This window comes from Schistocerca piceifrons, chromosome 1 (assembly GCF_021461385.2).
Source record: "Schistocerca piceifrons isolate TAMUIC-IGC-003096 chromosome 1, iqSchPice1.1, whole genome shotgun sequence".
Classification (NCBI taxonomy): domain Eukaryota; kingdom Metazoa; phylum Arthropoda; class Insecta; order Orthoptera; family Acrididae; genus Schistocerca; species Schistocerca piceifrons.
In genome coordinates, this window is record NC_060138.1 from 723,451,732 (window position 1) to 723,468,645 (window position 16,914).

Consider the following 16,914-nt stretch of genomic DNA (forward strand, 5'->3'; position numbering starts at 1 on the left):
GACAACTTGCTTCAGAGCGTGAGGCCAAATCCTGGGTATTAGACCTGCAGAGGAAAATGTCTCCAGTTTAGAGCAGAATACAGAGGCCGAGCGGAGCTTAGAATTTTCAACCACCGCTGCAGCTATTTTCTGTGTGCGTGATTTCCTAAGGGACCAAACTGATGAGATCATCGGTTCCTCACACATCTTCAGAGTTCAAAAATGGCTCTGAGCACTATGGGACTTAACTTCTGAGATCATGTCCCCCAGAACTTAGAACTACTTAAATCTAACTGACCTAGGGGCATCACACACATCCATACCCGAGGCAGGATTCGAACCTGCGACCGTAGCGGTCGCGTGGTTCCAGACTGAAGCGCCTAGAACCGCTCGGCTACCAAGGCCGGCCATCTTCAGAGTGGTAAGCAGGGTCTGTTGTTGCATATAATAGACGAGCCTAGCGTGAAGTCAGTTAACTTGCGTCAGAGTTTCAATGTGGAGATCTAACATTCACTTACAGCTAGTTGCACCTATCATGCGCTTAGGCGAGAGTATTAGTATCCGTTCAAGAATTTCTGAGTCTTTTCTATAAATCTTTAACCTTTTCTACTATCACTGGCAATATCGGCGACGCCGTTATATATATTCATTCACCTGTGCCAAGACTATAGTTTGTGTTTACAATCCCTTGTACACTTGTTCAATGTTTGTATTCTTGATCCAGCGGCTAAATCTTTCCTTTTTTTTGAGATTGTATTCCATTAGGAAATTTGTGCATCACGACCACATGACGAGTATTGCAAACCTGGCAAACCACGGACACTCCAGCATTGGTCATATAAATTTTAAACTATCTTTTTATTATTGCATATTGATTTCATTCACAGAGTGATCATCTTCAGTGTAAGATTAAGTCCAGTAGACTCATATAACCATGCACAAAATATAACTTCAAACGTAAGTGTTCACAGCGAAGAACATTCTAACTAGCAAGTCAGGTTCAGTCTCTTTGAATCATTCCTGCTAATTGGCACGTTCTTCACTATGAACACTTACGTTTGAAGTTATATTTTGGGCATGATCCTATGAGTCCACTGGACTTAGTCTTGCACTGAAGATGATCACTCTGTGAATGAAATCAATATGCAATAATAAAAAGATAGTTTAAAATTTATATGACCAATGCTGGAGTGTCCGTGTGCAAACACGGTTTCAAAATTATACAACCAGTGCTGGAGTTTCCATTGTTTGCAGTAAAACATTTTTTGTTGCCTCTTGGTAATAAACCAGACTGTTATAGTGACCATTCGTTTCCTTTCGTAGTTTTATGGAATTTCCACTTAACAAACCGTTATCAGTTGCGCGAACTTTCTTCTTTTAAACTCACAGGATGTAATGGGGAGCAGCTCACAGGCGATCTATAGCATCTTAGGACTATATTGAACAACTCAAGCGGCACCTCATACAAGCAAAACTTTTCCATTGACCAACGGTTCAATATCGATGATCCCCAACCCATTGAGATTGTGAAGGAAGATGTCGTTGGGACAACATGGGAACATGTAAGATTCGTCTGCTGCAGTGCCTCATGTCCAGAAAAACGTATTGTACGGTGTACTCCAGCTAATCTGCTACAGAGCTATATTCAAGAAAGTGCTCCGAACGGTGTGCTCCGAACCATTTGTGCCCACACCAGCATTGTGCTCTGTCGTCAAAACTTCCACAGTCGGCCTCCTGTCCTGCTTTCCAGAAGGGGAAGCTGACCTCCACTACTGTGATGAAACATAGATGGCCAAGAGCGTAGAGGTCTAAAAGCTTGTCGCCTCCTCGTCCATCAACCACTTGCAATAGATGCTCACCGCAGCAACCGACCAGCTTGGCCGTTTCCGAGATGTTTCCAGGCACCATGCCGCAAGAATCTGCCCTTCGTATAAGACGCTTATGTCGGTGGATTTCCCCATTTATGGCCCTTATCATTCCTGGAATTACTCCTCATTCGTCTCTCTTTCAAGTAATACTTCCCTTAAGGGTGCAAAACGACGAAGTCATAGAACACACTTTTGTCAGCATAAGTGAGGTTTGACGTTGATGGCTCGTACGCAGAATCCTTGACCACGGGGCTGACAGCAGTCAAGTCGTTAGATGGCGTCAAACGCCTCTACATCTGTCACAACGCAGTAAAGCGTACAAATTTACGTTTATTTGCGAAAGGTTGTCCTACCTGAACACGATTAATCCCTCAACTTAGACGCTCTGCAGCGTCCTTGGATAAGTCAGCAGAAACTGAGTCCTATACTCAATTTGTTCCTTGTACTGGCCCTTACAATCACATGAAGTTTGTTGGTATCTTATGGAGACACTCTATACATGAGAAATACTTCAAAAAGATCAATGTAAGTCGTGCCTTATACAAAAGTGAATATATCATGACTACACACATTATTAATAATAGGTAAGCACTTTTTCTATATCATTTACCAAATACTGCAAAATGTATCGTGGTCCATGAATAAGAGTGCATATATGATGCAAATGAAATAAAAATAGTTGCTAAGTCTTGAGCTTTTGTCACACTCTCCAGACGGAACTAAGATTTGAAAGTGAATGCTGCTGTGCTATGAACGCTACTTGAGATTTGAGTTGAATCATGTTCTTACCTTTGCTTCAGCTGCTGCGATAAGGGCTCCGAGCAGCAAAATGCCTTTCCACATCATCATGGTTTTTCTGGAAGAACAGATGGCACACTTTAGCGAGAACAGAAATCAGATGATAAAATGAAGATATTATTTGGGTTGCACACCAAAATAAACACATGTATCATAAACTTCTACATATTGAAATCTGAATTTTCTAGCGTGTGGAGCGGCTCACTATTGTGTTAGGGAAAATACTACAACATCTCTTGCTTAGAAATAAGTGTAACTGTCTGTAGAAATACTTCACCACTGCATTTTTATGTCCCGAAAATAAGATGCTAATTTCTTTAGGAGTGCCCTAACACCTTAAATACACTCCTGGAAATTGAAATAAGAACACGGTGAATTCATTGTCCCAGGAAGGGGAAACTTTATTGACACATTCCTGGGATCAGATACATCACATGATCACACTGACAGAATCACAGGCACATAGACACAGGCAACAGAGCATGCACAATGTCGGCACTAGTACAGTGTATATCCACCTTTCGCAGCAATTCAGGCTGCTATTCTCCCATGGAGACGATCGTAGAGATGCTGGATGTAGTCTTGTGGAACGGCTTGCCATGCCATTTCCACCTGGCGCCTCAGTTGGACCAGCGTTCGTGCTGGACGTGCAGACCGCGTGAGACGACGCTTCATCCAGTCCCAAACATGCTCAATGGGAGACAGATCCGGAGATCTTGCTGGCCAGGGTAGTTGACTTACACCTTCTAGAGCACGTTGGGTGGCACGGGTTACATGCGGACGTGCATTGTCCTGTTGGAACAGCAAGTTCCCTTGCCGGTCTAGGAATGGTAGAACGATGGGTTCGATGACGGTTTGGATGTACCGTGCACTATTCAGTGTCCCCTCGACGATCACCAGTGGTCTACGGCCAGTGTAGGAGATCGCTCCCCACACCATGATGCCGGGTGTTGGCCCTGTGTGCCTCGGTCGTATGCAGTCCTGATTGTGGCGCTCACCTGCACGGCGCCAAACACGCATACGACCATCATTGGCACCAAGGCAGAAGCGACTCTCATCGCTGAAGACGACACGTCTCCATTCGTCCCTCCATTCACGCCTGTCGCGACACCACTGGAGGCGGGCTGCACGATGTTGGGGCGTGAGCGGAAGACGGCCTAACGGTGTGCGGGACCGTAGCCCAGCTTCATGGAGACGGTTGCGAATGGTCCTCGCCGATACCCCAGGAGCAACAGTGTCCCTAATTTGCTGCGAAGTGGCGGTGCGGTCCCCTACGGCACTGCGTAGGATCCTACGGTCTTGGCGTGCATCCGTGCGTCGCTGCGGTCCGGTCCCAGGTCGACGGGCACGTGCACCTTCCGCCGACCACTGGCGACAACATCGATGTACTGTGGAGACCTCACGCCCCACGTGTTGAGCAATTCGGCGGTACGTCCACCCGGCCTCCCGCATGCCCACTATACGCCCTCGCTCAAAGTCCGTCAACTGCACATACGGTTCACGTCCACGCTGTCGCGGCATGCTACCAGTGTTAAAGACTGCGATGGAGCTCCGTATGCCACGGCAAACTGGCTGACACTGACGGCGGCGGTGCACAAATGCTGCGCAGCTAGCGCCATTCGACGGCCAACACCACGGTTCCTGGTGTGTCCTCTGTGCCGTGCGTGTGATCATTGCTTGTACAGCCCTCTCGCAGTGTCCGGAGCAAGTATGGTGGGTCTGACACACCGGTGTCAATGTGTTCTTTTTTCCATTTCCAGGAGTGTATTTGTCTTGTGTCTTTATGTAACACTACTCGTTTCGTAACTGTACCTTCCCAATTACTATGGATCCACATGCAGGTAACCTGATTCGTAGGAATGAAGTCCTGAGCAACTCTCGACAAGGCACTACGACCACCGAACGAGGTGGCAACGACAGCTGAAAAGCTTGATTCGGGCAACCAGGTTTAGGAGTCCCGTTGCTTCCGTAAATGGCTTGAGCCAAATATGGGGATGCTTTGAAAAACAAGACGCGCATACTACTTGCCCATCCTTTCGCAATCCTAGCTTGTGCTTCGTCTGTAATGGCCTCGTCGTGATGGGAGGTTCAACTCTAATGTCCTCAAACTCATCTAAAATAGTTGTTGAACTTCATGTGTTGTACCGTTGTCTCAACTAGAATTATGAGTGGCGATGTTGGGAAACCTATCGTCGAGATCCATATCGGTAGAGTGAGGCTCCCATATTAGTTGGGCAGTTAGTTAGGAAGATATTGGCCTTCGCCTTGACGGAACCGACGCGGCCTCCGTCTAATGTGGTTTAGGCCTACCACAGAAAACCTAAGGTGGGTGGACAGGTATTCGAACGCCGCTCCTCCGAAAAACGAGTGAAATGTGTTTGTCAGCGCGCCCCCAGGTTTCTGAAATTCAAGTAGTTAGTAAGCGCATTTCTGGCAAAGAAACGTTAACTGGTATGAAACGTAGGCTTTAGTCTGAAGAAGAAATTTCCTAGAATTTCCGTTTGGAGTACAGTATTGTAATGTGGTGAGTCATGGACCGCCGGGAAATTGGAAAAGAAGACAGTCGAGGCCTTTGAAATGCGGCCCTAAAGAAGACTGTTTAAAATTACGTGGACTGATAAGGAATGAACAGATTCTCCGCAGATTCAGCGATGAAAGAGGCGTTAGGAAAGCACTAACAAGAAGAAAGGGCAGGGTTATACTTATATAGAGACAGCAAAAAATAACCGCCATGGTGCTAGAACAAGCTACAGAGAGTAATAACAGATAATAAATGATGTTGGGTGGAACTGGAATTTTGAGATGAAGAGTTTCGCACAAGGAAGGGATTCGTGGCGCTCCACATCAAACTGTTCAGAACACAGATGACAGAAAAAAAAACAAATTATTCGCTTGCATGCGCGATGTTGGAAACGGAGGATTAATTCCTGTGCTCTTATTGATGTTATGCATACCATATTGGAAATAAACTGATAGCACTTCTTTAATTCAGTTGTAAACCTATAATTTCGCTTCTGAAATTACACAGAAGCCTACCTTATGTCAACTGTTATTGCAAAGGAATTCCATTAGAATTTGTTCTGTTTTCATCTTCTTGAGTGAAATCGTCAACGAGAATTGCATCCCACCACCATCCTCAGCACCAGGCACGGGCAACGTTTGGTGACCCGCGGCCACGATTCACATACTTATATAAACTGGCTGTTTGCCTCGTCAAGCAACGCACAGCAGCGCTCCTAGCCCATTAAGTCAAAACTAAAGCACCTGTGACGTTAACGTTAAAGTGGTAACGCACCGGTATGAATGGGATGCCTTTCCTGACGTACCATGTGAACACATTACGCCTCAAAACATGCTGTTTTGAGAGTACATTCATTTAATGTTGATCCCATCCTCAGATATTTAGAAATATTTACGCAACATGAACATAGTTTCTTTGCGAACGACGTTTTACAATTGCTGTATTAAAAGCTTCCATCTCAAAATTGTACAACGCCTTAAGAAAGAAACAATTTTCACGACGCGTAAATAAAAGCAAATACTTGAAGGTGGGATGCCAGGCATCTTGAAATGTCACCGCGGAAAAATAAAAGCCTGTAAAAGCAACTGGTTGCAGCTAATTTATTATAAAACATCTTAAATTTGGATAGTTGCAGCGTCATAATAAGTCGCTCTCTCTTCCACGAATTTCTTCGGGTGGCCAGATTGAAACCAATCGCGAGCTGCATCCGCTAGTTCCCACCAGTGCTCTATACCAACGTAGCATTCGTACGTCCCACCTTCTAAGTGCCGTGGATATCCCCTCCACTGAAATTTATCACTCAATGCAAATCCTTGAACGCAAGGCATTCCACATTGTTTTTCATACCTCCCCCCTCGCCAATCCTTCCCCTGCTAATTCCCTTTACCCTTGACACACACTGAACGCCTCCGTTTATCCTGTACATCCCAATATTTCAAATACTAATGTACCATCACGCGCATACAAACACAAACCTCCGTCCCTCCACGTGTACACCCTCCATAACCTGTGCTTTTGCAGTTTCAACACTCCATGTCGAAGGCAACTGCCTTTTACCATTTAAGCCAGATTTAACCCCCTCAATAACCTTCCTGAACTCCAACTCGAATACAGCTACCCAAAATCGAATATTTAGCTACAGTCCAGTCTCTCACACTTTCTCTCTTCCCAAATGCATATATCTACGTCTACATACACTATGTGATCAAAAGTATCCGGACACCTGGCTGACAATGACTTACAAGTTCATGGTGCCCTCCATCGGTAATGCTAGAATTCAGTACGGTGTTGAACCACCCGTAGCCTTGATGACAGCTTCCACTCTCGCAGGTGCTGCAAGTTTTCTTGGGGAATGGCAGCCTATTCTTCACGGGGTGCTGCACTGAGAAGAGGTACCGACGTCGGTCGGTGAGGCCTGGCACGAAGTCAGCGTTCCAAAACAACCCAAAGGTGTTCTATAGAATTCAGGTGAGGACTCCGTGCAGCGCAGTCAATTACAGGGATGTTACTATCGTGTAACCACTTTGCCACAGGCCGTCCATTATTAACAGGTACTCGATCGTCTTGAAAGATGCAATCGCCATCCCCGAATTGCTCTTCAACAGTGGGAAGCAACAAGGTGCTTAAAACATGAATGAAGGCCTGTGCTGTAACGGGTAAACCAGCAGCACAACTGAACGTGATTTGATTGATAAAATTTATTTAAATAATTGTCAGTTAAACTCAGGGCGATTTTGTCTTCATTGCCCACAGACATTGTTACCAAGCAGGACCTTTGTTCTTTTTTTTTCCTTATATGATAACTGAGTGTCATAAGAAACAAACTGAATTGTTACAGCCAGTTTTTTTAATGAATAATTTCACTTTTAATAATTTTAGCCTCAGTCTACTTTCAGTTAACTGTTGTACAACAGAGGTTGCAGTATATTCCTAAAGTAAAGCAATTTCATTTTTCAAGCCGGCCGGGTGGCCGAGCGGTTCTAGGCGCTACAGTCTGGAACCGCGCGACCGCTACGGTCGCAGGTTCGAATCCTGCCTCGGGCATGGGTGTGTGTGATGTCCTTAGGTTAGTTAGGTTTAATTAGTTCTAAGTTCTAGTGCTCAGAGCCATTTTAACCATTTTTCAAGTTTGAGAATCAATCACTGGAAAAAATACAAATCTAAAGAAATGCACAAATTAAGAGTGCGGAAGTTTTATTTATTTTACATATCAATTATTCAAAATGACAGTCAAAATCGCATTATTTATTTTGCTGCCAGTGCAGAGGCAGGGTGACGACTCCAGCGAGCGGCCAAATGGTGTAAATTGCCCTGAAGATGACCCCATCGCAGGTTGAAACCAGATGGCAGCAAAATAAATAATGCGATTGTGACTGTCATTTTGAATAATTGATCATAAGTAAATTAATCGCTGTTATCTCCACACAACTATGTTGTCTAAAAATTTATTTTAAATATAGCTTGGAGCACATGGCTGTTTGGTTTGGTACGTATTCTAGTATTTAATTCTGTTCAAGTCAGTAAAAAAAAAAAAAGGCTGAGTTGTTAGACTGTAATAGGAAATCTAATTTGCAAAATAAGTAACTGCAAAGTAAAAGTGCTTGCTTTTTTCTAAATTTCTTTGATGACGTTATGTTGAGGTCATTGAAAGTCATTGTTCACGTAACGAAGCTCAATACTAAAATACAGTTTAAGTCCATATTTTGAAATCATTACTCCACTGCCTTTTTCAAAATGTAGTGCCATACATAACGTAAGAGTGACTTCTCAGTTTTCTTTATCATTACATACTCACCTAAAATCAGTGTCAAAAGAAAACGTGACAACCTTCAGTTGCCACGTCAGTGTTTAATAATACATGTTTTTCTTTCCCATCATCTTGTACAGGATTTTGGATGTAAATTGCCCTAGTGGGCTGGCGACCATTAATTATTTCCTTTTCGTTCATTAGTGTAACTTTTGGATTCATGGTCGGTGGTACCCCTTTTCTGTCCAGTGTTGTTCGTGATTGGATGCACAAAATGACTTTCATTTTTCCAAATCATAGCCCTGTTCGGTTTAATTACTTTTTATTTTAGTAGACTTTTTCATCAGAAGGGTCGGTTGTACACTTTCCTCCTACTTATCAGTATTACTTATTCGGAAAAGATAGTCTTACCCAATTAGTAAAAATCCATTAGGCATACACGCGATACAAGGTCATATTTTCTGTCGCAAGCTGGATAGGCCGATTAGTAAGGGGGAGGTTACACAGTGAAGCAATTGTCGTCGTGGGAAATCTGGACAGGAGCGGAAATGATTAGATAACAAGTTAATTCAACAAACAGATGATTTGCTTAGTTGTATTTCACCAAGCATACGAAGACAGCAAGAATTAAGAGTCCAGCTTATTCAAAAGCAACTAGGGTGAGGCTCGCTGCACTAAGCACGAATGATGATGTAGCAATGAGGCTCCGAGTGCAAGGTGGAGTCAGTGACTGTTGCCAGTCGTGCCGTGTTGTGGCGGTCGGAGGGACTCGTGTTACGGAGCCAGTAGACACATGGCTCAGTAGGTGCGCTCCATTGGGTTTGCCAGATCCCGTGTGACCGCTATCGTCGTCTAATGGACGCCTGCAATTCCGCTGTTACGACGCCCATCCAGTGGTATCGATGAAGGGTATCACACTGCTCTTTAATATCTTAACCCTATTTTATTAATAAAATGCAGGTGGCTGGAGGGCAGTATGTTGTTGTATTTTTAGTCCACCATCTCCCGCGAGGGGCGAGGGAATAAAAGAACAATAAAGAGAAAAAGTGCAGTCGCCAGTATACGTCTACGGTTTATTAATTGTGTGTTTAGGAAAACCTTTTTTCCCCTCGGGAGACTAGCTAGGGATATCTCTAAGCTGTCATTCCATTCTCTGAAAGTGTTCATATTCTACGTTATGGAGCTGCGAGGGAGGAAACAGTTGGTTGTCAGTTGCACAGCAGCGGAGACAAACGGTCCTCGGCGGTCGCCAATGGCGGCTACTTAAGCGGGGCAGCGCAGTGTAAACAGCGGTCGCTGCAGAGGCCTGTGGCCATCCGGGGTGCCATTAAGAGCAAACAAAGGACGTGCCGCAGCCGGACTAATGCAATTGGCGGCTGCCACGGCGGGGGCGGCTGCGGCGATAATCGACGGTAATCAGAGCGTGCCATGCGCGCACCAGCGCTCGCCGCTGATTTGCGCAGCGGCTCGTATAATGAACGCGCAGGCCGTATCGCACAAGCAGATCGGCTATCGATACATTCACCGTGATATAAGCGCACAAGGGCTGACCTCTAAGGGCGCAGAACGCACTGTGCAGATTTTCGGCAAAGCTCCTCTAGATTCTGTTATCCAGCTCTGTAGTCTTGAATTAACCATTAATGTATCCCGTCAGTTCATCAGGAAGGATACGGCCAATCTTTCCGATTTGTGGTGTATAATGGCAATGATTTCCTGGACTGTCTCTTTACTTTCCTTCACCTCTGTCGCTGAGTCGTTTATTTGGTATTGTGTTGTTTAGGAAGGAGGATAGAGTGGTGGAGGGAGGATGTGGGAATCAGGCGGGACTGCAAGCGGGGGACAATACCACTTTGAATGAAATCAAAAATGCATAAAAATATATTGACAAGAATAAAAGAGATCTTCTCAAGCTTGATGCGTTGGTGACGTGTTTGAACTTTAACAAATAAAGATGCTGCTGCTATGGGCTCCTGTTAACATTTACTTGATGTCGCATTTGGATGCAGATGAGACAAAAGGGGAAGAGATTTGAGAAAGGTTATTGTATGGGTATTGCAAAGAGTCAAGAGACAGGGTAGAGGTGGTAGCATGCGCGTAGGATTCCAGTTATACGGGGAAAGGCTGGGTTGGAGCCATAGTTTGGAATGGAAGAGGTTGGGCAGTTTGTATTTGATAGGCTGGACAGATTTTTAGAATAGATTTCATGATCCGAAAGCGGTGGAAATTATCCTCGGAAGTGACATGGATTACGTTGAGATTTGGAAGTGGGGGCAGGGGTCATGGCAAGGGTCACACTAGCAAGCCAGGGTACACAAAGATGGGTGTGAGTTGGTATTTTAGGAAGTGTTAGAACTTTATCAGCTAGCGCAGAATACAGGAAAAGGGGGCAGATGATGTACACGGATATGGAAAGGAGGTGGAGTGCATGATTTTCTAGGATTTGAAATATGAGTTAGAACAGGGAGGCTCAACGATGGGTACAATATTTTTGTAGCCAAGGATGAGGCCTGTTAACTACATGGTAGCGACTTGCCCCAGCTTCGCACGGCACTCATGCCCGAGGCAGGTTTCGAACCTGCGACCGTAGCGGTCGCGCGGTTCCAGACTGTAGCGCCTAGAACAGCTCGGCCGGCAACAGATTACATATACAAACCTTCCGCGTGGATCAGGCTATTAGTCGTGGATAAAGCGGCTGGACTAGGAGTAGCATTTGGGCTTCACATCATTCCTCTCGCATGTGTTAGGCCTGCAATCTTATCTGCAGTCGGGACGGACTTTGGAACAGTAACAGAAATAGCACAACTGACCACGGCTGATTCCTGTCCTTGAGCTGTTCATTGAAACATCAACTGATGTGCACGGTCTAATCCAAGTAATGGAAGTTTGAGAGCATTGCAATACTCAGAAATAATGTCCCGAATGAATTCAGGCTTGATGTGTAAAGCGGCGTAGCAGCAACAAGTGATTAATACAGCAGAGAGGTGGAGTACACCTGTGTCCAACAACAGTGCCCTCTCTTTTGTGAGTGCAAAGATAAATCCTACGGCGTGGAACGTGAAAACAAACAACAGTACGCCCTGTCAAGGATGAAAAGATAACTACTGCTGCATGGGCGAGCCTGCAGTGACAATATACATCTACTGTTTGGCCAGGTAACACTGCACACTCGTCCTTCGTCAGTCAGCAGGCCATTACCAACAGCACAGTGCTCGTATGCACACACGCCGTGTGAGCCGGCAGCCTCTCCAGTACCTCCGAAAATGCTCAAATAAGGCGTTACAGTATAGTAATGAAACCAGAATGTCTATATCCAAGCGAATGGCAAGAATTAAACCATAATTTTAATAAATTAAAAACACTAGAAGCGCGAGCCATTTTAGGCCGAAAATAAAACAATCGGAGGTTGGAAAGTGCACATTAATGACGAAATTTATCGATAAGTATAAAATATATCAAAAGTAACAAGAAAAAGAAGAGCGAAAGATTAACCAAAAAGATCTTCTAATGTTTCTTGGAAAGAAGTAAGCAGCAAGTCGAATCCATGAAGTAAAAAAAAGGACGTAGAAAAAGGTAATATAAAAGCTTAAGGAACAACTGATGGAAGTGTTTAAAGTAAAGAATCGCGTGTTTGTAGAAAAAATCTATACCAAGAATGCTTAAATGTGAAAAAAATGCGTGTTGTCTTTAACAGTAATAGCCGATTACAGCAGTTACCAGCACGCCTCACCCCTGACGTGGATTACCAAAAATTTTAAGTGTAAAACTATGTTCAGTGTCCATGATACATTCAGTTTCGAGCTCTTTCATGAAATTTGCTTTATGCTACTAGTTCTTTTAAAGCTAGCTGAAAACAGCTCACTGGATAATCGGGCAGTAATTAATCGAACCGCGTGGGCATCGGATGACACAGTTCGCCACGTTATGCGCCGGCGTGAGGAGCGAGAGGTAAAGCAAATGGCGGTAACGCTTCAGTGGCCAGCCATTGACCGCATCACACCTGTCACTGAGTCCGAAGCGGGAGAATCGCTCGCCCCGCCTTTTAATACCCTGTTTGGTAATTAAAAGGACGATTTTGTGTCACATGATTCGTGTGCAGTAAACCACACTCAGATTGGAGCCTTTACGTTTCCGGGCTCACTTCTGTGTAAATTACTGGAACGGATGTGGTTCTTCAGTTAACAAATTCCAACGTTTGACAACAATCGTGATAAAAACGTACTTCGAATAGTACATTAACCTAGGCTTCATAGCTAACTGAATTTCTAGACTGACGACAGCAACATTTAAGTTGGATTCATGTTTGAAGTCCCTTGTACAAGGTATGTATTTTGTTTCGCTAGACTTTAAACTTACACGTCCTTATTAGAAACAGCACAGGTTCACGAAGAGCCTCTGTTTGAAAAATACTTCGAATACGGGACTGTCCAGATGAATTTATAATTATCGCCAAAACTATCACTTTTCGGTCACGCCGAGTTTTTCCATCTCCAGCTTAACCTGACTGTTAAATCTACTCGAAATAACCAGTTTCTGAAATAACCGAATTTCAGGTTTTTATTGCAGTTATTTTGCAGTAGTAAACGTAGTACCTCAGTCTTTTGCATTACACGTTTCGAAATGTAATGAGCGGCTGAGTACCACAAGAAGTCGCCAGTTTTCTCCTATGGCTTCTGATTTTTGAAACTGTGCTGAGACATCATGTTGTAATGGTTCAAATGGCTCTGAGCACTACGGGACTTAACATCTGAGGTCATCAGTCCCCTAGAACTTAGAACTACTTAAACCGAACTAAACTAAGGACATCACACACATCCATGCCCGAGGCAGGATTCGAATCTGCGACCGTACATCATGTTGTAATCAAGGGTCATATCACCATTTGGGAATTACGATTAGTCACCGCTTCAGAGTGAAAGCTGAGGCTGGAGAATTATACACTACTGGCCATTTCAGTCTTCCAGAGTAAATAGGCCATTGTACTCCAATGCTACCGCACTTCGTAAAATACTTCCAGACTATGGATAGTACCATTTTGCAGTACAACCGAAGTCAGGCAACGACAGCAGGAAACTACCTTATACAGCAGTGGAAATCAATATAAAAACAGTATTCCTACGATAGTAATAGTATAATGTCTGTAGCATACTGTACCGAATTTATTATACAAGTAGTAGATGCGTATAAGACATAAACAAACCTAAGGAAATTACATAGTTTCTTTCATAACACCAATAACAAAATAAGGCCCTTGCATTTCCTGAGTGGAAATTAGTATACAGGCACTCACCATCCTGTTGTATTATTGCATTGTTAATACTCTGCCCAAGCTCTGCTCTTCCGAATTAGCTCAGAAATTCTCTTCGGCATTAATTCTGTTAGAGTTTGTAGTTCTTCTCGTACCGCACTTTTCTGCTCGCAAACGGCTCAGATTTTATTCTATTGCGAGAAACACGCCTTGCAAGTATTCCCCAAAGGTTTTCCACGGGGTTCATAGCCCGGATACTGCAGGGCAGGGCAAGAGATCGATATCTTAATCTTCAAACCATTTTTGGTTGTGGCTCAAACATGCATAGATGCGTTATCTTGTTGAAACATTAGAATTTCCTCCACTATTCCTCATACATTCTAATCAGTTCTGTCTCTAGCATCAGTGTACATGTTAGCGTTCGTTGCACTGTTTAGCCAAGCAATGTCTCATTTACCCCTAGTGCGTAAGGCTTTCCAAATCATAAGACTTTTACCGCCAAAATTTCTGATCATTCTTACCTGCTGCTTTGTTCTCAGTTCTTGCCATTGATACTGAAATCCATCCGGCCCATCTAAATTAAATGCCTTCTCATCACTGAAGACCACTTTATCCCATTCTGAAGTCCATAATACATATTTTTCGGCAATCTTTAATACAGCAAATTTACGTTTGGGTGTTACAACAGGTTTCTGTAGTCGTTTCTTGAATGCAAGATGTTTGTCATTTGACAAAATTTGTCGTAGATGTCTGGCAGCAACAAGCTGAGAAGAATAACGGTTTTTGGCTCTTGCTCTGCCCAAAAGGAACCGTTTAGATGCCTCAAATAACTTTCAATTAGTCCATATTTTACCTTCTGTCCATATCGCGCTCCCAATCTCACGAAATTGTCAATCGCCGTACTTCAACGGCTCAACTTCTTGGCGGTTTGACAGTTAGACAGTCCCACTTCCTTGTAGGCACCAATTTTTGCTTTTTCATCTCATGATAACTTTTTTACACGAGGCACTGTCACAGTCGTGGTTTATGTACACAACACGCGCTGTCACTAATGGTGTTTGTTTCCTATCTGCAATAAAGGCACACATGCACACACTAACATCACACAGAGCCGACTCTCTTTATACCGAGTTCCACCCTCTACCACCTAAATCGTTGATGTGTTGTTACATACCGTTCTACTGCCATCAAATGCGATATCATTTGAGCGCTTTTGTCAGCATACTGAATCTCATACTGCTGCAAAGACACTGTGCGCAACTATTCGAAACGACAATGTTAAGTTTCCTACACACATCAATGTGTTTATAATGACTTCCTAATGACTTCCACTACTGTAGATCAGGTGGGGGAAAGTCATGCACGAAGCATGTACACGGACGGGCACCGTCTAACAGGTCGCGCCACACCGCAACAGGTACATGTGTTATGTGTTTGTTGGTATGTGACTCGTTTATGTTGGAGTTGTTATTATAACAACATTGATCACTCTTACTCTTTTATATAATAAAACAAAACTCGTTGTTTTTAATTATTTCAAGCCTAAAAATTTCAGCACAACTGCTACGGCGTATTGATATACCGAATTTGGCTATGGCAGCAGACGACAGACGCGACCTCACGATATCGCCTCTTGCACCTCTCGCTCGTGACTATGTCGGCTGAACTTTAGACGACTGGAAAACCGTAGCCTGGTCAGATGAGGCCAGCTTTCAATTGGTAAGAGCTGATGATAGCGTTAGAGTGTGTTGTAGACCCCAGGAAGACAAGTGTGCATGCAGAGTGTTATACACGTGCAGAGGAGTATTCCTTAATAATGAGATGAGACTTAATGTGCAAACACAGTACACACCATCCAGTCAAAATCGCGAAACAAACATAAAAATAGAGCAGAGTTAAAGGCAAAGGGTGAATGCCACAATTCAGAATCATTTTCTTATCATCACTATTGTCACCTGAGCTCTGGTCTGTGGGGGAGCCACTGGAGTTACCCAAGGATATTCAATATTACTCCCTGCACACACTCCACTTTTCTACCCTTCTTTAAGAAAAGTATCTGTATGGCGTACGACATTATTCCACTTCTCTGGCGTTATTTGTGCCACTGCTTACTGTAATAGTCTTTGAATTTCTGTGACACTGAAGCTTTAGTTATTTGTTGCCACGTAATGTCTAAATTGTGGCCAAATCATTTGTATGGCGTTGAAGTGGCAGTGGTATGGTGGAAGCCTAACCCCATGGCAACGTCCTTTACTACCTCATACACAACATACTGCTGAAACTGTACCTTATTTTTTACACTATTTCTATGAGCTGCGCCTTACGTAAATCGTCCTGACTTTTCACATTATGGTGAACCATTCAAAAATGTCGGCTTTTTTCGTTGCCATCGTTGGAGCTTTATGTTTAATAACTGAATGATAAGGATCACTATCCTTTACAGTGACGTACAGCGGCTTTAAGTTTCCTAATTAGTTGCTCCTTGAACCACTTCAGAAAACTGTCGTGGTTCATCTCCTCGTGGTATTCGCTTGTTTTTCTCGATCTGTAAATGAGGAGACGGTTAAGCACGAAACCAGATGCAGTTGTAGCACGCAAGACAATATTTCTTACGCCCTTTCCCATCGGTACAGCAGAATTTCCACACATACGAGGCGTGTTTTTTAAGAAAGATCCGTTTTCTTGTAGTCACTAGTAGTTCGCGCGCATACCGCAACGAGCGCGTGCGTCGTGTACCGGCATGCCTCGGGATCAATTGTGCTCAGTTTCAGCTCTGTAGCTAACCTGTAATGTTCTGTTCTGTGCTTTCAAAATATTTAAGACTATCAATTCGCCCGCCGCGTGTGAGGTTTGCTCAGTGATACGGTTTTTGTCAGCTAGGAACCTGTCTGCTGCAGAAATTCATCGACAGATTTGCGAAGTGTATGGTGATACTGTTATGAGTGAAAGAAAAGTGCGTAAGAGGGTACGAGAATTGAATGATGGCCGTGACAACGTCGATGATGAGGACCGCTCCGGTCGCCCTTCTTTGATTACAGACGATTTGGTGGCTACAGTTGAAGCGAGGATTCGTGAGAAAGGCGCTTCACAATGACAGGTCTCTCAAACGAATTTCCTGACGTTTCTAGATCAGTGCTTTACAACATAGTTTCTGAACACCTAAAGTTTAGGAAACTGTGCTCTCATTGGGTTCCAAAACTCCTAAGAGAGGACCACAAAAACCAAAGATTTGAGTGTGCGATGAAGTTCTTGACTC

General features: G+C 43.9%; 1 protein-coding gene across 1 annotated transcript in view; it reads right to left on the reverse strand.

The window, feature by feature from the left end:
• Positions 1-16,914, reverse strand: part of LOC124772482 (follistatin-related protein 5-like) — a 503,208-nt gene that overhangs the window by 252,576 nt on the left and 233,718 nt on the right. Inside the window, exon 2 of the mRNA XM_047249332.1 lies at positions 2,637-2,703. Within this exon, the coding sequence (XP_047105288.1) occupies positions 2,637-2,696 (60 nt within the window). The 5' untranslated portion in view covers positions 2,697-2,703. The remainder of the gene's footprint in view (positions 1-2,636; positions 2,704-16,914) is intronic.